The 25675-nt window shown below is 34.0% G+C and overlaps 1 protein-coding gene across 2 annotated transcripts in view; it reads right to left on the bottom strand.

Annotated features, from left to right (window-relative positions):
- ANXA10 (annexin A10) overlaps positions 1-24612 on the bottom strand; it is a 101560-nt gene extending 76948 nt beyond the window's left edge. Inside the window, exon 1 of one of the 2 annotated variants that reach the window (XM_072725297.1) lies at positions 24403-24612. Coding sequence is in view for 1 of the 2 variants with exons in the window: in XM_072725296.1 (XP_072581397.1) it covers positions 24403-24420 (18 nt within the window). In the remaining variant the exon portion in view is untranslated. The remainder of the gene's footprint in view (positions 1-24402) is intronic. The other variant, XM_072725296.1, reaches the window with a different exon arrangement.
- Between the last annotated feature and the right edge of the window lie 1063 nt (positions 24613-25675).

The raw sequence follows: 25675 nt of genomic DNA, 5'->3' as shown, positions 1-25675 counted from the left end.
ATTAGAATGGCCGAGCTACACGTAGGCGAGTCCCTTGTTCACCAGAAGCTTAGCACTTAGCTAGTATGACAAAGATTATAAGAAATCTGGAGTGATATGATTTATTCCTGCTAAAAACTGAAAGAACAAAATATATATTTATTGTGTAATAGTCTGATGGATTTTTAAAAAGAACTTATTTTGGAGAACACACTATTATTCCAGTTGTTCAAATATCCTTATGGGGACAGCTATTTCAGTATTGCTTTTAGAGCTATTTGAATATTTTTTCAGTTAATGATGGATTTGATGTTTCTAATTAGCTGAAGGCAGGACTAAGGATATGTAAAGTAATATAGCTGGACAATTCCCCTTTTTTCTTTTGATGAAAAATACACTGTGAAATAAGTGAACCTGGAGGCAATTACTAAAATTAAATTAAAAAATAAAATTTTGATAATAAATTGATAGTGTTTCATTACCCAATGCTTCAATAAACAAAACTTCACTTAGCTGAGAGGCCACAAAAAGAATGGATTAAAAACTGTGGTTGGATTTGGCTTAAACCTATCCTAACTTATGGAAAAATATTTATCTTACTTGGAGCCTTGGTTAGTAAACATCCCACAGAAGGAATGACACAGATTTTTAACACTACCATTGTACCATTATAGAGGCTTTTCTTAGTTATTAGAATATTTTATTTCAAATCAATAACATTTTCTCTGTATAATAAACATTGAAATATAGAAATAGTTCCTTTTGTTAATTTACAGTCACTCTCAGACATATCTGATCTACTAGCTTAGTCACAGAAAGTTATTCCTTTTATTTTATTTCTTTTATTTTGGGGTATCTGAAGATACTAATTCTTTTTTTTTTCCCTCTATTATTCTGGTGATAGAGAAGGCAGTGGTAAACATCATACCTTTACTTTTTGTGAAAGTAAATGGCCACTTTTACCGTAATTGGCCTGGAAGGATACTGAAAGTATAATTTGTACTCAGAGAGATAGATGCAGGGAAAGAAAGCTGGAATAAGTGATGTGCAAAATCTTCAAGCGGGTCAATCTCTAATCTTAGTCTTTAGGTTTCATTCATACTTGTCAGTAGACTCTTTAGTACTCATTGACCACATACTTCTTAGACATAAATTTAAAAACAAAAATCTCCATATGCTCCATCTATATGGATCGTATCCGACCCAAATGCTACAGTCACCTCAAGCTCTGTGTATTATGTGAAGTCTTTTCAAATGGTATCAAGTATTATTTATCATTTACTTTACATCTCTATTTTACATGGCCTTGCAGTTTTTGCATTTGTCTTGTCCTCTAAATTTTAAACTTCTGGAGGACAGGTACATTTGTTTTCTTGCTTTGCAAAAATTTAGGCTAGTGCCTTAGATATAATAATATAGGCTCTTGGAATGTTTACAGAATCTAAAAATACATGTACTACAGTAACGGTTTTAGTTTATCCAGTAGTTTTTAAAATTCATTATTCATATAAGTAGGCTATGCTCTACATACTTTCACTTTCACTTCCTTGGCAATCACCTCAGCAGTCTTGTGAGACTGATAAAACTAATCTTATTTCACAGATGATGAGATTATGAGGCTGAGAAAGTTGTTTAAAGCCATACATACAGGTAATGTTTCATGAAGCCAATACTCAAATCCAAATTTAACTTCATGGCTAGTGCCCTTTCCATTATAGCTATAATTGATGTAAAATAAAAATAGCATGTATTATTGAGGCCTTTTTCTCATCTTCGCAAGAAAAAATATCTAGTTGCAAAGAATCTTGCTGGTAGAAACAAAACTCTAAAAGCATAAGCTCTTACTCAAGTCAGTTCAAAGAGAAAAAGAGGTGTGTGTGTGTGTGTGTGTGTGTGTGTGTTAGAAGGAGGGATTGAGAGAATGTGAAAAAGCCAAAAATAGACTCCCAGTGACTGGGTCACCAAAATGCATTGAAGAACGGAACGTAATATTTAACTTCAAGGTATTTGCAGAACTCCAATAATAACCTCTCTTTTATCATGAACCCCCCAAAAAGGTTGCTTGGGATGGCTTTTTGTTGATGGTGTTTTGAAAGAGTGAATAATTAGGGTTGTGTCCATGATAGGGTTTCCACCGTGGAGAAGAGATAGACTGAACAGAAATGGAAACATAGCCTGAAGGGAGAGACATGTTCATCTTTATTTCCTGTGTTCCTCCAGCCTCAGGCAACCATCTTTAGAGAAACAGTCGCAGAGATAATATTTTTGTGACTTAGTTTGAATCTTAAAGAACAGTTATGACTTTGATTTCCATCAAGGCTATGCTTTCAAAGAAAATTTGTATATATTATATAATCAAAATAGAACTTAATGATCAGATGACTAACACAGACAATGATATTAAGATAGTCCTAGTTACATTATTTCTCAAATTGATGCAGAAGTATTTATAAATACGAACCAATTACTAAATTAGTCATTGTAAAGTCTTTACAACTTAGTGAATAGACGTCGAGGAGTTTAAGAAAGAGAGAGAGAATTTAATTCACCCACACGGCTTCTTATAACTAAGATCTGAAAGTTTCTTCATTAACATGACTTAACATTTTTAGGAAACAATTTCCTAGGAAGATATGATTGAAAATAACTTATCTTCGTACAGATAGTATTAACTTTATCTTAATAATATGTGATAGAAGACTACTAAAGTTAACCTAATTAGAGTAAAATTGATAGCATTGAATGGCCACTTTTTAAGGCTCAGGATAGCCAATTCGTAATTCCTGGTGCTTGTGAATATTACCTTATTTGGCAAAAGGGATTTCGAGGGAATTTGAGATGGAGAGATTATCCTGAAATACCTGGCTAGGCCATAAATATCCTAAACGCCCTTATACAGGGGGTGGGCTACAGAAGAAGGGAACATCATGATCAAAACCAGATGCTATATTGCTGGCTTTGAAGGTGAAAGAAAGGGACATGGCTTAAGGCAATGTGGAAGCTTCTAGAAGCTAGAAAAGGCCAGAATCCATTTCTCCCTCCACTCGAATGCTATTAAGACCATCAAGGTAGAGTTTCCCCTTAGATTTGCTTCATTATCAGAGTATTTTGGTAGCATTTTTTTGGGAGCTAGCATTTAATAAGATATGATGAGGACATTTGGAGTAACATTCTGTCTGGGTAAGTAAAAGGTAATGCTAATAAAATTCAATAAGTAAATAAAGATTTTCACTGAAGTTACTAGGATAGGTATACTACTGTGAAAGATCATAGAAGAATTTCATGTGACTAAGGTCAATTAACGAGGATTATAAAAGATTATTTCTAGTAGAAAATTCTGTTCATAGTCCTTCAGAATATTTAATCAGAAAAAGATACAGTGATGAGATTGTAAATTATAAAATAAAAAATAAAGCATGGAAGCATAATTGAGGACATTGCATTTAATGTACATGCATCTGAAGTGAGCAGAACAATGGAAGAAAAGTAATACAAGAGTACAAGAGAAAAGATAGAAAAAAATCAGGTAATGAACTAATCACATCTTTGTGAAAAGTGATCGTCCCATATTGGTGAATATTAGTGAAGAAGTCAAGATTAACATTTAAGACTCAACATTTAGACATATTCAGTTTGCTTATAAGGAATGATCAAACTGGGATTATAATTTTCGTCCACAAAATTAAATGTTAGAAGGCATTTGACGGGTCTTCAGAGGAATTCAGAGGAAAAGATCTAGGATTTAGAAGTTTTAGACCAAACTATAATTTAAGAGAAAGGGCAAAAAGGAAAAATAGCATACACATATCCTTTCCAAAACGTAATACTCAAGAATGATTCCAACCCAGAGAAATCTGAATCAGGGTAACACAGTAAGTGAACAAAAGAAGTAGGTTCATACTCTTAATACTACAACTAAAAAACTGTCAACTCTCGTTGAATTTTCAATATATATCAAGAATTGTAAAATAATTTACATAGTATTATTTAACTCCCAGGAATTAAACTAACAATCAAATATGCAAACAAGTGAGATTGGTACTATTGCCACAGATAAACTGAGATTTTGAGAGGTTAATTTCTGTTTCTAGGTTACCTGGTTGGTAAATAATGGTTCCCAGAGGCCCAGATCTGTCTGATTTTAAAGCCTGTGTCCTTTTTTTTTTTTTTTTTTAAAGCCTGTGTTCTTAATTGCTAGACTAGACTCCATATATAGAAGAAACATAGGTGGGAAATTTTTATCATTAAATAATTAGCATACTATCAATATCACTGATTCGGCAAATAAGGAAATCTTTGAGAAAAAAGTCAAAAAAATAATTTATGGTATTATCTACAAATTCTTGTTAAATATTTTAATGATTGTAAATAAAAGGAAACATCTGCCAACGGCTCTTCTTATGCTTTTCATATCTTTACATATAGTTATGTTTTTCCAAGTGGAATCATATATTACGTATCATGTGGTCATCTGTCTTGTCTTTTCATATCGTACCAATCCATGGGTATTAAAGTCTATTCTGCTATTTTCTTATCTTTGAAGGTAAAAATATCATGGACATATCTAAAAATACTATGTAACCTTTCTTACGAATGGTCTAATTAAGTTCTTAAAACACTTTTTGAATTTCATTAATAACATATTATTTAAAAAGAGCTAAAATAACTTAGGTCTAAATGAACATACCCATGCCCCCAAATAAAATACTGTGTGAATATGTTTTGCAAACCGTAGTATTCTAGAGGTGAAGGAGAGATTTTGCTTTTTACTATTTGTATAGCTGCTTTGTGATTTAAACAGTATTTTTATATTCTTTACTTAACTTGAAGTTATCAGCAAGGCTATATCTGGCAAGGGAAGTGTTCTTATTTCTATATCACAAAAAAATAACTCCGTTTTTATACAAACCTGTTGGTTTCATAATTACCAGCTCAACATAATAAGAGTTCTGACTTTAAACCTAGTGCTTTTCCAGGATATCTTATCTTTCAACTCTATTCATTTTTTCCTTTGTTGATTTTTTTCTCATATTTCAAAACATCAGTGCTGCTTTCGTATTTGTGTATGTCTCATAAAGTGGTTAAACATTTCTAATGCAGATAATGTAATCTAGAGGGCATAAAACATAATAACTTCACATATTTGGAAGGTTAAATGAGAAGCACATTCAGTATAGGATCTAAATGATTTCTCATACTCATGTAACACATGCAGTCTTGGATTTCCTACCTATGAAGATTATGCTGATATTTAATGTGTGAAGAATTGGATTTCATGATTATTGAAACAAATTTCTACAAAATGATGATGCGACCCTTAGATGAATAGTGATTCTAACATTTCAGCGACTTTTCCTCTAATCTGATATTTTTGAGAGGTTAGTAACCTGTACTCCCAAAGCTCAGTAATCTATTTGACAAAGAGAATCAGCCTCCTAGTAATTAAAATTTCTTTAGCTTTTAATACAGAAATCAAAGATAATATTTTTTAGTGAACTGCATGTTTTTGAAATGATAATAAGAAAAAAATGGCCTCTTTTGCATACCATTTTATTTCCTTTTAGGACACTGAAGGACAACTGTGGAAAATAGGATGCTCTATTTCTACCTAATTTTACTTTTATAATAATTCTTGATTTTGGCTAGTTTTACATTTTTCCCTTTCTTTGAACTAATATTAACTAAAGCAAGAGAATATGATCTCAAAGAAAAGCCAGTGTGCAGCTAAATAAAATCTTGGCTGGGTAATCCATAAATAAGTTGGTTACATATATAATAAGGAAACTGTATGTTTCTGTATTTTCTTTTTTTTTTTTTAATTTTTATTTATTTATGATAGTCACAGAGAGAGAGAGAGAGAGGCAGAGACATAGGCAGAGGGAGAAGCAGGCTCCATGCACCGGGAGCCTGATGTGGGATTCGATCCCGGGTCTCCAGGATCGCGCCCTGGACCAAAGGCAGGCGCCAAACCGCTGCGCCACCCAGGGATCCCTGTATGTTTCTGTATTAAGGGAAATTTAACCCAAACAAAAGTTTTAGAATTTTGGAATTAATTTTGATACACATATAACTAATATATATTCTAAAATTAAAGTAATGTTTGTTTAGGGTAATATTATTTTAAATAAATGTCCCGTATGGCATTTTATTATGTTTGGTGAGTGAAGATGTACAAATATCAAAAAAAGAGAAAGAAAGAAAAATGTGGTATCATAATAAAGGTGGAAAGCATTAATTACTAGAAAATTTCTTTATAGACATTCGTTGTTCATCTAGCCGTAGTTTGCTCTGGAGATGAAGAGACAAAAGGAGCACATTATACCTTGATTGGTTTTATGTTGATTGGCTCCTGGCTTTCTACTTCCTTAATAAAATGCACTCATGGCATTAGAGTAAGGAATCTAAGACAAGTGAGATATCTTAATTTTATTAATAGCTAAAAGGCTTTAAAAATGTTTAAAGTATTAGAATGTAATTTCTTAAGAGTGCCTGGTTTTATAAGGTCATTGGACTTAAGTTTTATTATGCTTTTCCTTGTAAATGTTCATCAATATTCTGATAAATAACAATTAATAAGTGATCTCATTGAGAAGTATGTATCTTAGAAGTCATCAAATTTTTAGGAAGTAAAAGATGATTCAGAAAATATTGATGGTCACTAAACTATATGGTAAAGTGCGACCCAACTTTTTTTTTTTAATTTTTGAAATAATCTGCCAACCGTTTGCCAAACTACACTATGATACCACAACTGATTCAGGAAATGATAGTCATCCACATAAAGGGGAAATCTAGTGTTGTTATTTTATTTTTAAAAATAATACTTGGTTATTTTTATACTTCAAAGCATTGGCAACCCATCTAAAATTTTTGTAATATGTACTCAAGTACAATTCCATTTTCTGTTCTAAATTGCATTTGGAATGTTTTTACATCGCCTTTCTTCACTTAAAATGTGTAACAGTTGAATGTAAGAGCTAAATCAATGCTAGTACTTAGGTAATGTACAAAAATTGAGAACATATGTTAAAATTCATCCAAACTTATATGATATCTTATATTCAAGGGAAAATCTCTGCCAAATAAATATGGTGTGTTAAATAGGAATCAGTATGGATTGCTCCGCACAGGACATATATTAATCTCCTTTTTGGAAAGTGAGAGTTGGTAGAAATATTCATTTGATAGACAAATACTAGGGAAAAAAAACGGGCCCAAAAAATCAATATGTTTATATAATACTAGAACAGGATTTTAACTTTGCTCCCTTTAGAATTCAGTTTCCATCGAGGCTCTAACCTGCTGGCAAAACAGCAGCTGCCAAGTGCATCCACATCCCAAATGGAAGGATAAGCCACCTGGGTGGGGCTTGCAAAGAAAATTCTAGGAACCCGTGTTCTGACTCTCACTGAGCAACCTTGAGAAGTTGAAGAGGGTCTAATTTAGAATTATAAATGGGATTATTTTGGAAGAAATGATAGCGTTTTCTAAGACCTTTCTGCCGTCCAGGGTAAGTGAGGTGGAAGCTGAAGGATGCTGATACCGTCTTCACGGAGACCACAGAGAGCACTTGATCCATGTTCCTGGAGTTTGGGGGACACCGTGGACTCTCACTGGGAAAGGCTAACGGTGAGGCTGCCTGGGTGACTAGCGGCTTTAGGTGAAGAGGGGTGACTCCACCAGGAATGCCTGGACTCTAAGAATTTATGTACATCCAGAGGTGGTCACACTCCCAGAGTTTGCTGGGACATAGGACGTCTTGAGTGTTTACCATGGGCCAGTTGAGAGCCACAAATAAGAAGATTTAGTCATAAGTCATTTTGAAGGATTTGGATCCAAATCTTCTTTCAGAGGATTGATAGGAACTCTAGAAGCAGACTGATAAACTCCAGGAGAAGCTTCCTGGCCATGAGAGGTATCCCCCAAAACCTCCTGTGGTTCCAAAGAAACATCTTCTGCGGCCAGAGAACTTTAGTGCTACGTGACTAAAATACCTGTTAAATTAGACCAAAGACTTTCTGGAACATTTTTCCCATATACTCACCCTTCCCTAATTCTGGAGGCATTGAAGGCCTGTCAGACTGCTCTCAGGTATGAGGGACAGACCCAAACAAGGATAAAAAAGTCAGTCTTGCCTTCTTTACTGATGTAGGAGTTTGGCCTGCAGGAGCCGGTGAGAGAGAGAGAAACTTTGAAAAAAATGTTCAGGAGGGCCTGGGTGGCTCAGTGGGTGAAGCATTTGCTTTTGGATCAGGTCGTGATCCCAGGGTCTTGGGATCGAGCCTTGAGTTGGGCTCCATGCTCAGCAAGGAGCCTGCATCTCCTTCTCTTCTCCGCTCCTGCCCTCTCTCACTATCTCTGTTGTTATCTCTGTCTCTCTCTCTCAAATAAATAAATAAAATCTTAACAAAAAAAAATAGATGTTCAAAATTTTTACCTCCACAAACATAGACATTTTTTAATATCTACAAATTTTTGTGAGTGGAAGTGACTTATTAATATGCGATTAGGTAGAGTAATAGACTCATGATATCTCCTATGAACTGAATGTTTGTGTCTCCCAAATTCATATAATAGAGCCCTAATTCCCAATGTATTAATATTTGGAGGTGGAGACTTTGAAAGGTAATTGGATTTATATAAGGTGATAAGTGTGGGTCCCCCCCCCCGCAACAGAATTAATATCCTTGTAAGAAGAGATCAGAACAGTCTGTCTCTGCCATGAGAAGACCCAGTGAGAAGAAAGCGTTCCACAATCCCGGGGACAGGCTCTTATCAGAAACTGAATCTGCTGTCAACCTTCATCTTGAACTTCCTAGTCTTTACAACTGTGAGCAAAAACTCTGTGTGGGTTAAGTTACCCAATTTATTATATTTTCTTATAGCAGCCTGAGCTAAGACAGGGCCTGTAGGAAACTAGCCCCATGGTGCTGAAATGGACGGTGTGAGAATAAAAAAAGTCACATATATTTTTGTTTCTAATTAATAGCCCAAGCTTAACTGCCTAAAAGGTCATTTTGCTATTTTCCAAAAATAAAGGGTAAATAATATAATAGTGCATTAATTTACATAATCAGAAAGTTAACAATGTGTCAGAGACACTTATTTTAAAAAACTAAAACTTGGGGATCCCTGGGTGGCGCAGTGGTTTGGCGCTTGCCTTTGGCCCAGGGCGCGATCCTGGAGACCCGGGATCGAATCCCACATCAGGCTCCCGGTGCATGGAGCCTGCTTCTCCCTCTGCCTGTGTCTCTGCCTCTCTCTCTCTCTCTCTGTGACTATCATAAATAAATAAAAATTAAAAAAAATAATAAAAGCTCTTAATAGAATATATGTATATTCTAAAATATATAAAAAAAAACCTAAAACTTAAATTGCTTTGTATCTTTCATTGAAATTCTTTGTTCTATTTCACCCCATTACCTGCCTTAATGGACTTTCTCAGTCTATATTTCTTTCATTCCCAAAGAAATATTTAACAGTGAGAAGTGAAACCAAGTAATAGACATTTTAACTACAAATTACAAAGCTTTGTCTTGGGGTGCCTGGGTGGCTCAATCGGTTGAGGGCTGCCTTTGGCTCAGGTCATGATCCCAGCGTCCTGGGGTCTGAACCCAGCATTGGGCTCCCTGCTTCTCCTCTCCCTCTGCCTGCTGCTCCCCCTGCTTGTGCTCTCTCTCTCTGTGTCAAATAAATAAAATCTTAAAACAAAACAAAATAAAACAAAAACCCAAGGCTTTGTCTTTCCTGTTTTTATTTTAAATTGAATTATTCAGTCTTTGATTTGTAATCAGGTAGATCCATACTCTCTTTTTGGTTGGTCTGCTTATACCATTGCCAGTGGGGTCTGTGTGAAAAGAATACTGATATAGCAATGATTTCATGGTCTATTTTGATGTTTTGATGGCTCTCCAGAGGAAAGTCATGAGTTCCCCCACCCAACGTGGAGTGTGAAGTTGTCAGTGCTTCATGTCACTGCTTAGGATGCCTCCATGTCTATATCTAATACATCTTTATTTTCTATGGTTTATCATATGCCTGAGTAGAGGGGGTGGGGCATTAAAAGAAACATGCATCCATCAAGTAAGTGAAAAGGTAAAGCAAGTATCATGTAGCATTAGCTAGGAAACATCTGATAATTGCCTTCTCTGCATATTATAAAAAATTATAAAGTGTAATCAGTAAAAATTAGGACACTCTTTCCACTTCCCTTATTGATGAACACATACATCTAAGTAAGGCTGGCTTGGCTTGGCTTCAGATAATCATTATCCCTTGTTGGACAATGTAGCAAGTTCCCTAAACTCTCCTCATTCACCTTTTGTGGAATTACAGTCATAGATACATTGTTCGTTTGAGTTGTCATGGAGATTAATGGGATATATATATTCCAGTTAGTAGTAGTTTTTATTAATCTTATTTCTCCTCTTCCTATTCCTCATTATCATCATTAGCTTCAACCTATACTCCTGCTTAGATTTTAATTGTTCTTATGAGAGTTCTAAGAGGTAATATCATTTTCAAAAAAAATAATTTAGATCCAAAATTAGAAATAATAACTTAATTCAGTTGTAAAATTAAAACTTGCAGTCTTTTATTTTATTTTTTATTTTTTTAAACTTGCAGTCTTTTAGATACCCACACATATACCTATAATATTTTCCCATTTCTTATATACTTAGAAATTTGTAAATTCATAAATGCTTTCAACTATTATTGATCTAAATATACTGTATAATATTGTATAATATTGAGAAGTTGGTCACAGATCCTAGCATCTTTCAAGACTATATGGACATTTTCTAATCAAAAAAAGACAGGAGAAACAAAATCAACCATTTACATTAACCATGCAAGTTTGGCATCCACAGTATTCAGTTTCAGTACTTAAAGGACAATTTATAACTTTAAATGCCTATGTTAAAACAAATAAAAAATTAAGCTTTATCATAAGAAATTAGAAAAAAAATTGAAAATTATACTTAAAGCAAGCAGAGAATAGGAAGTAAAAAAGACAAGAGTAAAAATAAAACTTAAAAAGAAAAACAAAAGAAAATAAATGAAATCATAAGCTTATTCTTTGGACAATAAAATTGATAAAATTCTAGCAAGTCTAACAAAGAAAATAAAGAAGATACAAAATAGTAAATATGAAAATAACTGAGGACATCACTACCAGAAGGAATGCTATGAACAATTGTGCCCAGAAATATAATTGTAACTCGTTAGCAGACAAAGATTATCAAAACTCACTCAAGAAAAACAAATAAAATGAAATGTCTAATATCTTTTGAAGAAATTGAATTTATAGACAACAAAGAGAACTTCAGGGACATAGTTTCACTGGAGATTTCTACCAACCATTCAAGGAATGAATAATAACCAGTGTTACCAAATCTCTTATAGAAAAATAGAAGATAGGGGCAGCCCAGGTGGCTTAGCAGTTTAGCGCCTGCCTTCAGCCCAGGGAGTGATCCTGGAGACCTGGGATCTAGTCCCACGTCAGGCTCCCTGCATGGAGGCTGCTTCTCCCTCTGCCTGTGTCTCTGCCTCTCTCTTTGTCTCTCATGAATAAATAAATAAAATCTTAAAAAAAAAAAGAAAATAGAAGATAACACTTTCTAACTTATTTTATAGAGACATATTTACACTAGTACCAATATAAAACCAACATTACAAGAAATAAATCTTACAGAATAGTAATCCTTATGGACAAAGATTCAAAAACACACAACCTGATATAAGAAAACGCAATGCAGGAATATATAAAAAGAATAACGTAGCACGACAAAGTGAGTTTTATTCCAAGTGTGTAAAGCTGATGTTACATTCAAAAATTAATCAATCTATTTCATCATTTTAATTAACTAAGAAGAAAACTCATATGATCATCAAAATATGATGTGAAAAAATCAAGTATAGCATTTATTCATGTTTAAAAATCTTAGCAAACTTGAAAGAGAAGGCAACATATTTTTAAAATTTATTTAGTTTTATTTTATTATTATTTTTTAGAAAGTAACTTCTTTAATCTAATTAAAGACATCTACAAAAACTTTTCAGCTAACATTATACTTAATGGTGAAATATGAATGTACTCCACCACTTGCTCCATCACTGCCTTCATACTGGGAACAAAGCAAGGATGTCTTTTCTTATCACTTATTCAACATCCTACTGAAAATCAGTACAATAAGATAAAAAAATAAAATAAAACATGTATATTATACAGGTCTTCCACCTCTTTGAGTTTATTCTTAGGTGTTATTACTATTATTATGATTATTTTAATTTCTCTTTCTGCTGCTTCATTATTAGCATATAGAAATGCATTGGATTTCTATACATTGATTCTGCATTCTGCAACCTTACTGAATTCATTTATTAGTTCTAGTAGTTTTTTGGTAGAGTCTTTAGAGTTTGCTATATATAGTATCATGCTATCTGCAAATAGTGGAAGTTTTTCTTCCTCTTTACCAATTTGGGTGCCTTCTTCACTTTTTCTTGTCTGATTGCTGTGGCTAGGACTTCCAGTACTATGTTGAATAAAAGTGGTGAGAGTGAATATACTGGTCTTTTCCTGACCTTAAGGGAAAAGCTCTCAGTTTTTCATCACTGAATATGATGTTAGGTGTGAAAACTATAAAACACTGATGAAAGAAATTGAAGACAACACAAACAAATGGAAAGATCTTTCATGCTCATATATTAGTGGAACGAATATTATTAAAATGTCCATACTACCCAAATCAATGTATAGATTTGATGCAGTCTGTATCAAAATACCAAAATCATTTTTCACAGAAATAGAACAATCTTAAAATTTATATGGAACCACAAAAGACCCCAAATAGCTAAAGAAATCATAAGAAAAGCAAAGCTGGAGATATCACAATTCCAGATTTCAGGTTATATTACACAGCTATAGTAATCAGAACAGTATGGTACTGGCACAAAAATAGACACATAGATCAAGGGAACAGAACAGAAATTCAAGAAATAAGTCCATAATTTTATAGTAAATTAGTATTTGACAAAGGAAGCAAGAATATGCAAAGAGAAAAAGTCTGTTTAACAAATGGTGTTGGGAAAATTGGACAGCTACACGTAAAAGGACAAAACTGAACCACTTTCTGATACCATACAAAAAATAAACTCAAAATGGTTTAAACACCTAAATGTGAGACCTGAAACCATAAAATTCCTAGAAGAGGACATTGGCAGTAATTTCTGTGAGATCAACTGTAACGTTTTCTCGATATCTCCTGAGACAAGGGAAACAAAAACAAAAAATGTTGGAATTTCATCAAAATAAAAAGCTTCTGCACAGCAAAGGAAACAACCAACAAAACTAAAAGATAACCTACTGAATGGAAGAAGATATTTGCAAATGACATATCCAATAAAGGATTAGTATCTAAGATATATAAAGAACTTATATATGTAAGTCAACATTCAAAAAACAAATAATCCAATTAAAATGGGCAAAAGACATGAACAGACATTTCTCTAAAGAGCATGTTCAGATGGCTAACAGACACATGAAAAAATGCTCAATATCACTCATAATTAGGAAAATACAAACTAAAACCATAATGAGATATCATCTCACCCCTGTCATAATTGTTAAAATCAGCAACACAAGCAACAACAAGTGTTTATCAGGATGTGAACAAAAAAGAAGCCTCATGCAGCATTGGTGGGGATGCAAACTGGTGCAGCCACTGTGGAAGACAGCATGAAGGTTCCTTAAAAAATATAAAAAAAATAGAATTACCCTTTGATCCAGCAGTGAGACTACTGGGTACTTACCCAAAGAATACAAAAACACTAATCGAAAGAGACATATGCACCCCCTATACTTAGTGCAGCCAAATTATGGAAACAGAACAAGTGTTCATCAATAGATGAATGGATAGAGAAGATGTGGTATGTAAACAATGGAGTATTATTCAGCCATAAAAAGAAGGAGATTTTGCCATCTGCAACAACATGGATGGAAGTAGAGAATATAATGCTAAGCAAAATAAGCCAGTCAGAGAAAGACAAATACCATATGGTTTCATTCACATATGGAATATAAGAAATAGAATAAATGAATGCAGAAAAAAAGAGAATCAAACCAAAGAACAGACTTCTTTTTAAAGATTTTACTTATTGATTTGAGAACGAGAGATGGCAAGAGAGAGCAGAGTAGGAGGGAGGAGCAGAGAGAGAAGCAGGCTCCCGGCTGAACAGGGAGCCTGATGCAGGGCTCCATCCCAGGACCTTGGGATCATGACCTGTGCTAAAAGCAGATGCTTAACCGACTGAGCCGTCCGAGTGTCCCAAAAGCAGACTCTTAACTATGGAGAACAAACAGATGACTATCAAGGGGGAAGTAGGTGAAGGGACTGGTGAAATATATAAAGGGATTAAGAGTACACTTGATGAACGCTGAGTAACATATGGAACTGTCAAGTCATCATATTGTATACCTGAAACTAATATAATACTGTATGTCAACTGTACTGGAATAAAAATATTTTTTAAAGATTTATTTGAGAGAGAGAATGCATGAGCGGGAGGAGGGACAGAGGAGAGAGAGAGAGGGGAATCAGACTTCCCACTGGTCAGGGGGCACATCATGGGGCTCAATCTCAGGACCTTGAGATCATGACATGAGCTGAAATCAAGAGTCAGATGCTTAAATGACTGAGCCACCCAGGCATCCCATGGAATCGAGATATTTTTTAAAAGGCATATATATTGAAAGAGACGAAAAAAACTACTCTTTCTTCCAGTGGATAGTCTTTCCTCCTTTATCAAATATTAGTTGACCAATGGGTAGGAAATATCAGAAAGGGAGACAGAACATAAAAACTTCTCACTCTGGGAAACGAACTAGGGGTGATGGAAGGGGAGGAGGGCGGGGGTGGAGGTGAATGGGTGACGGGCACTGAGGGGGGCACTTGATGGGATGAGCACTGGGTGTTATTCTGTATGTTGGCAAATTGAACACCAATAAAAAATAAATTTATTATTAAAAAAACCACTCTTGACAATAATTAAAGAAGACATAACTTAATGGAGATTTTGTACACCATTTTCATGGCAGAAAAACTTAATATTGTTAAGATATCAATTCTCCTCAAGTTGGTTTGTCGATTTAACAGAATCCCAATACCAATCCCATCTGCATTTTATGTAGATTTGAACAATTTGATTCTAAAATACCCATGCAAATGAAAAGGACCTAGAACAACTGAAACAGATTTGAAAAAAATGTGGAAGAATAATGCTGATTTTAAGAATTTTTATGAAATCACAGTAATAATGATATTGTGGTATTGATGAATGTTCTAGAAAAATAGATCAATGGAATAGAATAGGATATCTTGCAATAGAGCTGAATGCATATGGAAAAATAGCTTTTGACAAAGTTGTAAAGCGATTCAATGAAGAAAGAAGACTTTTTCCAAGAAACAGTGCTTTAAAAGCACTGTCCATAGTGCTTTTAAAGCACTATGAGGATGTCCACAACAACAACAACAACAACAAAAACAACAACAACAAACCCTTGATCTATAGCTCACACGTTACACAAAAATTAACCCCAAATTGATCTTAGCCCTAAATAGAAATGTGATTGTCTAAAATATCTGGAAGAAAATAAAGGAGAAAATCTGCATGACTTTGTGTTAGCCAAACATTTTTTTTAGACATGACAATAAAAATATAATCTTTGAGGAAAAAACTTGTAAACTTTTGATCCGTGAAAAAACTGTTGAAAGAATGAAAAGACAAGTCCCAGAATCAGAGACTATTTGTAAATCACATTTCTCATGAAGACTTTTTATTCACAATAGATAAAGAACAATGAGAAATAAACAGAAAAAAAACTGAATTAAAAAATAGCTAAGCATTATAAGTAGACCTATTCTCAGTGAAGTTATGGTAAATAAGCATATGAAAAAGTACTGATATCATTACACACAAAGAAATGCAAAGTAAAACTACAATGAGATAATGCATCCTAATAAGTGCAAGAGGCCATATTCGTAAGATTTCATAGTCTTTGATTCTATTTATATGACAATCTGGAAAAGGTAGAACTAGAGGAATGGAAAACAGATGAATATTTGCCAGGATTTGAGGGCTTGGGGACATGGTTGACTATGAAGGGGAACTGTGGAGGGATTTTGGGGTGAGGAAAGTCTTCTATAAGGAAATGTAGTATTGGATGATGACTCATAACTCATACAACTGTATAGCTCAAACACCATCTTCTGTCTCACATAAATTTAAATTTAATAAGATCGACTAGACTGTAGAGGGAATCCAACAAGGAACGCAGATTGTAGCAAGCAAATCTAATTCATAAATGAGTGTTGTACCCACAGTGAAGTGGGTTGGGAGAAGGGACATGTCCTAACTTTGGCAAATAGTGTTTAACTGGATATCATAAAGCTAAAGATAAAAAGAGCCCTGTTGGCAAAACTGGTCCTCACAGGGCTGTGGTTTAGCACATTTTCAACTGTACTTGTGCTAGTGTTAACAAATAAACACGTTTTAGGTATTGGCAGATTTTTACTGTGTGAGGTTATAAATAATAGAGGAATTTAAAATTTTGGTACTGGATTAGATTGACGTTATCAATATGAAGACAGATAATAGAGAGAGAGAGACAGACAGACACACACACACACCGAAAGGTAGGTAGTAGATGGATAGATAGGTGAATAGGTGGGAAGATCTAAACGTACATACGTGCATATAGATACGTGCAGATATATGGGTTAGCATTTTCACGTATTTCCTGGCTCTGTCATCTTAAAGAGTTTATAAGCAATGGTTCCCCTGTAGAAATGAGCACGCCCAGCATTCAGATCTCAGTTTTTAAAATATTATTATTCGATTAAGGGAATCAGGGATCCTCAGAGAAGTGGTTAATGCCAGGACTGGGGCCAGAAAAAGTACAATAGACCTTTTAGCACACCAGAGTACAATATACCTATCCTAACAGTTAGTTCCTACATTGAATTTTAGATTACATGAATTTGCTTTTGAATATACAAAGAGACTTAAGAACGAAACAAACCTAGAATATAAAGCTGCATTTCTATATCTTTTTTTTTTTTAAGAGAGGAGATAAAGCATAGTATCTGAGAGGGAGGTGACTCACCTATTTCTTGGTTATTATTGGCAGACAAGTTATATATATAACCCAGTGATTCTGAGAAAGGCTCTTATTTAATACTTCCTTCTTCTAACTGAGTTAAATAATATTTTCTAAAACCATATTTCAAACTCCGAAGCATTCAACTTAGTCCAAATCAGTATTCTACATAAGAAAAAGACCAAGTCCACTAAACTGCAAAATTAGAAGACATTTAGTATCTTGAAAGAAGTGGCGTATCCATACACCGTCATCTTACAATTCACAATATCTGAGATAAAATAAGACCTGGAGGGGAGTGAGATCTTGACGAGCTTCTAGTGAACCTTAAGTTGTGATAGGTTCAGTTGCGACCTTGTTGCACAGAAAATTCCTCGTTTCAAAACCAATAATTCGCCTATATTGAGGGTTCACAAATCTGACCCTTTTTTGCCTTGCAGGGACTACTGCACTCACTGTGAATATTTACTTTTATATATATATGAGCTACGTGCTTGATTAAACCCACAGTAGTCAGTATAACTGGTGATGAAAAGTACACAGAGGGTGTGTGTACCTCCAGGTACCAAGGCTTATCTTACAGCGTCTTTGTCTGTTCTCTTATTTATCCTTTAAAACACTGACATTTTGAGCCTGGCAGCTAAATGACAATCTAGAAGAATGTGTACATATATTCAACATCTCTAAAGAATTGAACGGTAATTCAAGAAGATGACTATTGTGGTGATGGCAACAACATAAGAACCATAAAATACAATGGTTTCTATATTTTTTAAAGGATTGCTAATACACATTACTTAGAACAATGTGCCTACTGGGGTTGAAGCTTTTTTTAACTTGAAAAAATATTTCTACAGTGCTTTCAACTCCGGCTATTTAAAAATAAAATAGCACAAACGTTGCAATTAAGAAATAGGATGATAAAATACATTAAGACATCTTGTTGCTTTATTATTAATTGCCACAAAATAAAGAGGAAAAGCCCATATGAGTAAAGTTGATTCCCATTTTATCCATAGCGGTACCTGAAACACATCTTATGTACAAAGAGCCTATAATTATTTTTATGTTTTATACAGGATACTTATAATACTGTTAAGTTTTTCTAGTTCCTTTTAGCATGATTATCAGAATGTCTGAAGAACATCAATAGAAGGGTAATTGAGAAAGAATATATTAATAATTATATGTGGTGATAAGGTGGGATCTTGGCAAAGGAAATGGGTCTCAAGAGGCAGTTCCTTTAAATGCCTGTGTGAGAAAAGCACGTCCACGAGTTATAGGCAGACTTTCAGAATCTTTGGAGACAATTCAAAAGCAGCTGAGTCAGGGACTGATAGTGTGAACTCTGAAATACTTAAAAAAAAACTGCAATCCATTCTTTTTTGGTGAATCAAGCTGGACTATCCCTGATTACAAGGAGTTTCTGCTGATAGAAGAAATCTATGGTGGATGGGAGGCTGGGTGTGGGTCCGGGAGGTGGGGCTACAAGGGGCCAATCACTCGGGAATGCCCCTGCTGTCTTTCTATTTGCTTTCTCAAGTCCACCTAGTCCCAGAAATGTATGACTCATTAAGATAACTGGGTCTTGTTACGCAAACATCATTTCTTAAGACTTTAATCTTGTGGTGTAACAAGAGAAATACAGGTTTTTAAAAGTGAGTGGTGATAATCCGATGACTTTTTTCCTGTGCTGTCTGTTATATAGGTTGATTAAGTAGAAAAAATAAAAATATAATTAGCCATGTATTTTTTTTTCTGTTGTTGCTTTTCCAACTTTCAATGCTGTTTAAACTTGAAGAGGATTTGGTTTTAACCTAATGTTTATTTAAGTGAGTGAATTGCATTAATGTTACTAATAGAAATATAATGGAAAAATAACTTTCGGAAAGACTTCAAAATAATCTGGGCCCTGGCATTTAAGAGAAGTCAATAATAATACAATAGTATATTATTATTATACAACAATAATACAGATCTGGTGAGCAATAAATGGAATCACATCTTCCACAGGCCCTATGATCTGTTTACTGTAAGCACTTTTGAGAGTGGAACAGATTCTACAAATTTAAGTTTTTTTTTTTTTTTTTTAAGATTTTCTTTATTTATTCATGAGACACAGAGAGAGAGGCAGAGACACAGACAGAGGGAGAAGCAGGGAGCCCGACATGGGACTCCATCCCAGGTCTCCAGGATCACGCCCTGGGCCAAAGGCAGATGCTCAACTGCTGAGCTACCTAGGCGTCCCCTACAAATTTAAGTTTTATTGCTTGTCTTGTTTTATGGTGAATGCTCTAAGAATTTGTAAGCCAGAACCAAATCCTTTCTCACAGTCTCCTCTTTCTCCTCTTTAATGTTTTTACCTCCTACTTCATGTCTTTGTTTAATTCTGGAATAATGATGGTTCTTATACATCAGTGGGATACAGATTTCAATAAGTCAGAGCTTTTGACAATCATATTCACTGTTGTTTCCCTAGTGCCTAGAATTGAGAGCAGACATTGGACTGGGAGACCAGGTAGGAAGCTGTTTCGTAAAGTTGGCAAGTGATGATGATGCTGCCGCTTGGACCAGGATAGTTGTAGTGGAAGTGCTGAGAGGTAGTCAGATAATGAATATATCGTGAATGTAGATAGAAAAGATTTTGATAATAGATTGTTTTTAAGGCGCAAGAGAAAGAGAGGAGTCAGAGATTTTTTTTTTTTTTTTTTTTTTTTTGGCCTGAACTGTTAAGATGATAGTTTCCACTGAGTGAGTAGACATCTGGTCATATGACTCTGGGATTGAAGCAGAGATGCTAAATTGAGATGTAAATCAAGGGAACTTTGTGTATACATTACAGTCAAACCATCACATTGGGTATAATGACAAAAGGAGTGACCATATGTAGGAAAAAGAAAAGTTTCAGTTGAAAGCTAGAACATTCCTGGCAAAGGAGACCGTGTCAAACCACACTCACATATCTAATAAAATGAGGAATGAGAACTGGGTGTGGGGTTCAGGCACATGGAGATCACCATTGGTGTTCACAAGGAGAGCTAAGGCGAAGTGGGTTTGGGTGAAAACCCAGTTAAATTGGTTTTGGAGAGAATCAGTGGAGATGAATTGAATATGATAAATGCATTGCACTTTCAAGGAATTTTGCCATAAAAAAAGAGAGTCTGGCGGTAACCAATGAGGGAAGGAAGTGGAGTTATGAAAATTTTGGTATGGTAGGAGCTATTCACAAATAATGATTATGCTGAGTTTAAGAGACTATGTATTTCCATTCATGAAATTTTTGATGTTATTCAATTTTATTAATAGATTTGATGAATAATGGCATACATACCTGTGTATGTGTGTGTTTGTGTGTACATATATACGTGAGTGATGGCACACATATATGTGTGTTTATGTAGCCTTAAACTTGGTAAAAACAGCTTCATCTCTAGAAGGAGCTCACTGGGTTGCTAAAGGCCAGGGCTTTTGAGTTAGAGTGGGATAAAAGTGCTGGACCTGCTACTAAATAAACACTAATGTGAGAATACTTAATTTCCCTCCTCCATTGGGGTACTGTTTGGGGTACTGTTTATGCTTCAAGTCTTCTTAGCATTTTATCTGCCACTTAATTCTCAAGAAATTCTTTTAACACCGGTGGTATCATCACATCCACTTCACAGGTAGAAAACTGAGAGGCAGAAAGATAAATTTTTCTCAGTCATATGGGTCCCACGGGGGCAAGGCTGGCTCTGACTTTATGTTTCATTATTATTCTACAGTTGTATTTGCTTGGCCTTTACGTTTAAAAGTATTCTATAGCTAGTATATGGGGCCCTAAAAATTTAACAACATGCTTGTATGTTGCTTCAAGGAAAATGTCACCACATTTAATTTTTCCAGCCCAATATACGTTAATTCAAGAGGCTTCAGTAAGAGTTGAAGCATAACCAGCATGATTCATAACTTTTGTCGAATCGAAGTGTGTAAAGTTCAGACAATGTAGTCTTGTGATAGTAGGAAGCAATCTAACGTATGAATAACCTTTTATTAATATTTGTTCAGTAAGTCATACTGCAGATAAATAATCAAAGTCAGATTTCTTGGATGGAAGTTTTTCTCTCAGGAACACCTTTCGATAGGAAAATCCTGCTTTAAAATAATCTTGCCTAATCAACAGCTTCTGCTCCTCTGGGAGGTCTTCTCAGCTCACAATCACTGTGGATGGGATGCCCTGAATCTGTTGGATTTATGAGGCCTCTTCCTGCTTCACATGTACTTCACTGCTAAGTACCAGTCCACATTCGTTTGGCTAAAAGGCAGACTATCATGTTACACACACTAGAAATGGCCTAAATTACTGTGGTTTGGCTTTGACGCTCTTTGGGGAGCCATTCTAGGGACAGATTTATGAGGAAGAGCCATCCTTTGCCATCTTTGTAAATTTACTGCTGCTAATTTTCTACCTCTTAACTGGGTTCCCAAAGGACCTACTTTTTGCTTTGAAACACGAAGTCTGTAATTATGTAGGATGATCACCCTTCGGTATTTTTTTTACCTTTATCTTTTGTGTGTGTTAGAAATAGTTTTGGAATTAGTATCGTGCATCACCTCTTCCTGGTGTTTCACTTGGAGGAAAGTATAAGCCTCAGTATATTCGGGTAGAAAATAGGAATACTCTCCTTGAAGGTTGTGAAGACGGAAAATAATGTACGTAGCACCACTGAACAGATATTCTGGTGTTTCCAAAAAGAATTTTAAAACTTTTGCATGTCAAAGAGTATTTTCGTGAAAAGATTTTCTGTGACTGTTAAATTAGACACGGTATGCAAAGCTCCTGGTGTATAGTAGAGATTCAGATAATTTTAACAACTGTTTCTCTACGTTAGGTATTATACATAATGTTAATTCAGATTGGACGATGGTATCAATATGTAATATTGCTTGTAATACTTCTACAATTAATATTTTTCTATCAATCAATAAATATGGTTGAAATAGGAAAGTTGTCAAAAGGATTGGAAAAAGAATAGGAGTAAAGTTTACTTTGAGTCAAAAAGGAAGAATATAATCAAATAAATCCAAAGTAAATAAAATTCTACTATATAGAAAAGGGGATCAACTAATGACAAAACAGAACAAAAACAGCCAACAATTTCAGATATCTTCCTAGAAGAATCAGACCAATATATTTGGACGAGGCAGTATATTATGGTGACTAAAAGCTCAAATGACATGGGGGTACTGGGTTTGGATCCTGGGTTTTGGCAGATATATACATGTATTAGCACTCCTCAGTGCGATTTCCCTCAATGTAGGAGGGATATTATAATAACATCTTCCTAAAAGGTCATTTGTATCTGACTAATTAATAAAACAATTTCAGACTTTCCATAATCATTTAATTAAATCTTGCTTTCAGTAGGCAGCCTTTTGGTCAAGCACATAGGTAAAATACACTCATTGCATTAAAGGTAAATTTACCTTCTTAATGTGACTAACCCACTTAAACTAGCCTTAATCATTAAGGGTTATCTACATCCATAATTTTATAAAGTAATTTTAAAGGATCACATATGATTATTTCTTTCAGATGTGCAACTACTTTTCTATGAATCTTGTCTCTTGCTTGACTTATATTTCAATTTTCTCTATTTTTAAGTTGATACTAATGAGTTACCTCAGTGCCTCTCAAAAATGATCACATATTTATATCAAGCATTTAAGTTCAGATGTCAAATATTGAATAGAAACGGCTCAGTAGAGGACCTAAGAGCAACCAATCAACAATCATCCACAGTATAAAATGAGTTTTTCTGCTTTATTGCCTGGAAAAGCTTGTCTTTTGCCTGAGAACACCAGACTCAAACAGCGATTAAACAGATGAATTTAACCTCAACTATTGCCAAATTCTAATCACGTGGGTCACATATCTCAAGATAATAAAAAATCACCTTAAAATATAATGACATTGATTATGTAAAACCATTTTATTATCAAAACGTGCTGAGATAATACATAAAACCTAACATTTATCTCTTAAATGATCAAAAATACTTAAAATGAATATTTAAGCATGCTCAAATCAAACTCTTTAGTCTCGGATATCCTTTATCTGCTCTAGAACCCTAAGCCATTGTTGCATTTCTTTAAAATCTTATCATCTTCATAACTTTTAATATTCCCTGAAATATAGCTTATATACCCTTCCTTTGATAAATTGGCATACATGGCATATAGAATATAATATTATTTCCAAATAATTATATTTGAATGACTATAAAGTGAGAGAACAGTAGCTTTTTACAAATTAAATCATTTGTAAAATCATTTACCATGCTGGTCTAAATTACCTCCTGACTTTTATTTCTCTGTAGTGAAGTGTAACTGCTGCACAATTAATAAAACTGTAATGATAAGTTTCAACTGCCTGTGAGATCCTAGAATCTCAAGATGAGATTAAGCGTAAGGCAACAGTGATGAAAAGTGGACTCATTTTAGATCCTTTTTCAATATTTAATTTGAAAAGCAAAATAAATGAAATTTCTCAAAAATTAATACTATTTAAATAAGTAAATAAAAATATTTTTTGCCAAAGTTTAACCAAATAATTATACTGTGATTTTTTTGCATAAAACTTTTTGCAGTAAAACTAATAAGCTTCCTGAGAACATTTTTTTATTATATAGATTTAAAAAATTGTCATCGACACAGAACACAGTTACATATAATTTCTAAGACCATGCATAATGGGTATCTTTTAAAAATGTACATTTAGACAACTGAGTGTCTATGTCAGCCCTTCAAAAGTTCGTGGACTTTTAGAACAGTTGGATCAAAATGATTCAGACAAGAAAAAAATACTAAACTGAGTTATGCCTTGCCTTAATTCAACAGTTAATCATTAAAAAATAAACTATTTTCTGTAGAGAACATAGATTTAAAATAAAAATTAACAATCACATTTATTTTTAGTTTCTTATAGAAATGCATATGGGGAAATATAACTTCTGTGAGAAATCAAAGAGAGGTCACTTATGAAAGTAACGGCATCTAAATTCCCTTTACGGAATAATAAATTCAAAAATAGCATAGGTTTGAGATTTAATAATATTAACTTTATTTAATAGCTATGTTGAACACCTACTAATTAAAAATTTAATGAAAGTGAACTAAAATGTCAATATTTTCAGGTGAAAATGTCAAGTACTACACTGAAGTGTTATAAATAAGGTTCAAATCTCAAAAGACTGGAAACGTTTTATAGAAGCAGCCACTATACTTACGTAGTCTCCGCAGAACATTTTGATGATTGAGGTTAACTTCAGAGTAAAACAAAAGAGTTTTAGTAGGTGATCAGTTGCATAGGCTTGTCTTCCTATGGAGCCACAGAATCGAGGTTCACGGTTCAAATTTATATGTCTACTGCTCACCCCAGTCTCTCAGGAAAGAAACTATAGGGTCAATTCATGTCTCAAGATACAGTATTTACCCTGAGTTATCAGTCATAGGTGACCAGGTAGGAATATTGCACAAAATAAATAAAACCCCTGGTCCTGTGTTGATTTAAGGAACATACATTAGCCAACCAATGAAAGAAGTGTAATCTTTAGAAAAAGCAGATGACTTATGGAAAGGCAAGTTGATTAGTCACAAAGTTAATGATTTATTTTCTGCTTTACCATTTTTAGATAATCTTCCAGGTACTCTGGCCCCTAGCTTCATGTTTCAAATTGCTAAGTTCTATGTGCATCTATATTATTAAGTATTTTTAACTACCGTGTATCTGGTCATAAATTAAAAAAATATATATATATTTAGGTCAGAATTGAATACCCAGGAATGAGTCTTTGGAGAAACTCTAAATTCATTATCATTTTCAGACTTCATATATATTTTCATTTTACTATTTAATTTTATCACATTTTAAGGAAATAGTTTTAAAAATACCTTCAAATTCTAATGAATTGTTAGGAAATATCTGTCTCCTAAGTTTCAAACATTATTCCAGATATCAAATAAACGTATTATATCATTCTACTGCCATTTATTGAACAGCACAGAATTCATTTAGTTTATAAAATTTTTAAAAAATTTTGAAAGTGAATTACAGGTAAAAAATTTTTCATTGAAAGAACATAAAATTTAAAAAAAAAAAGAAAGAACATAAAATTACAATAAGTATCAGTGGATCAGCTTCCATAACTACTTTGCTCAAAATCAGTCTACTGTTAAAATATGGATGAAAATCATTAAGCAAGATAATTCAGTGTTTACTATGAGCAGAAAAATATATCTGCACATTCAATTCATAAGATTCTGATTAATTTAATAATATACTTGGTACCATGTTATGCCTGCTTATGAAAAAGTTACAAAAAATGAATCATTCCGTGTCTATGTGTGTACACGTGTTTGTACGTGTGTCTGTATTTATGTCTGAATTTGTCTTGTGTTTTTTCTGTGTGTATGTAAGAGCACATAGTAATTACTAATAGCTTTATACTTGCATGTATACGGTTCAAGGTTAAAAACAAAGGAAAATTTATTTTTCAACTA

Source organism: Vulpes vulpes, chromosome 10 (assembly GCF_048418805.1).
Source record: "Vulpes vulpes isolate BD-2025 chromosome 10, VulVul3, whole genome shotgun sequence".
Lineage (NCBI taxonomy): Eukaryota > Metazoa > Chordata > Mammalia > Carnivora > Canidae > Vulpes > Vulpes vulpes.
The sequence above is the reverse complement of the archived record's forward strand: the minus strand, read 5'-3'. Positions and strand labels throughout refer to the sequence as shown.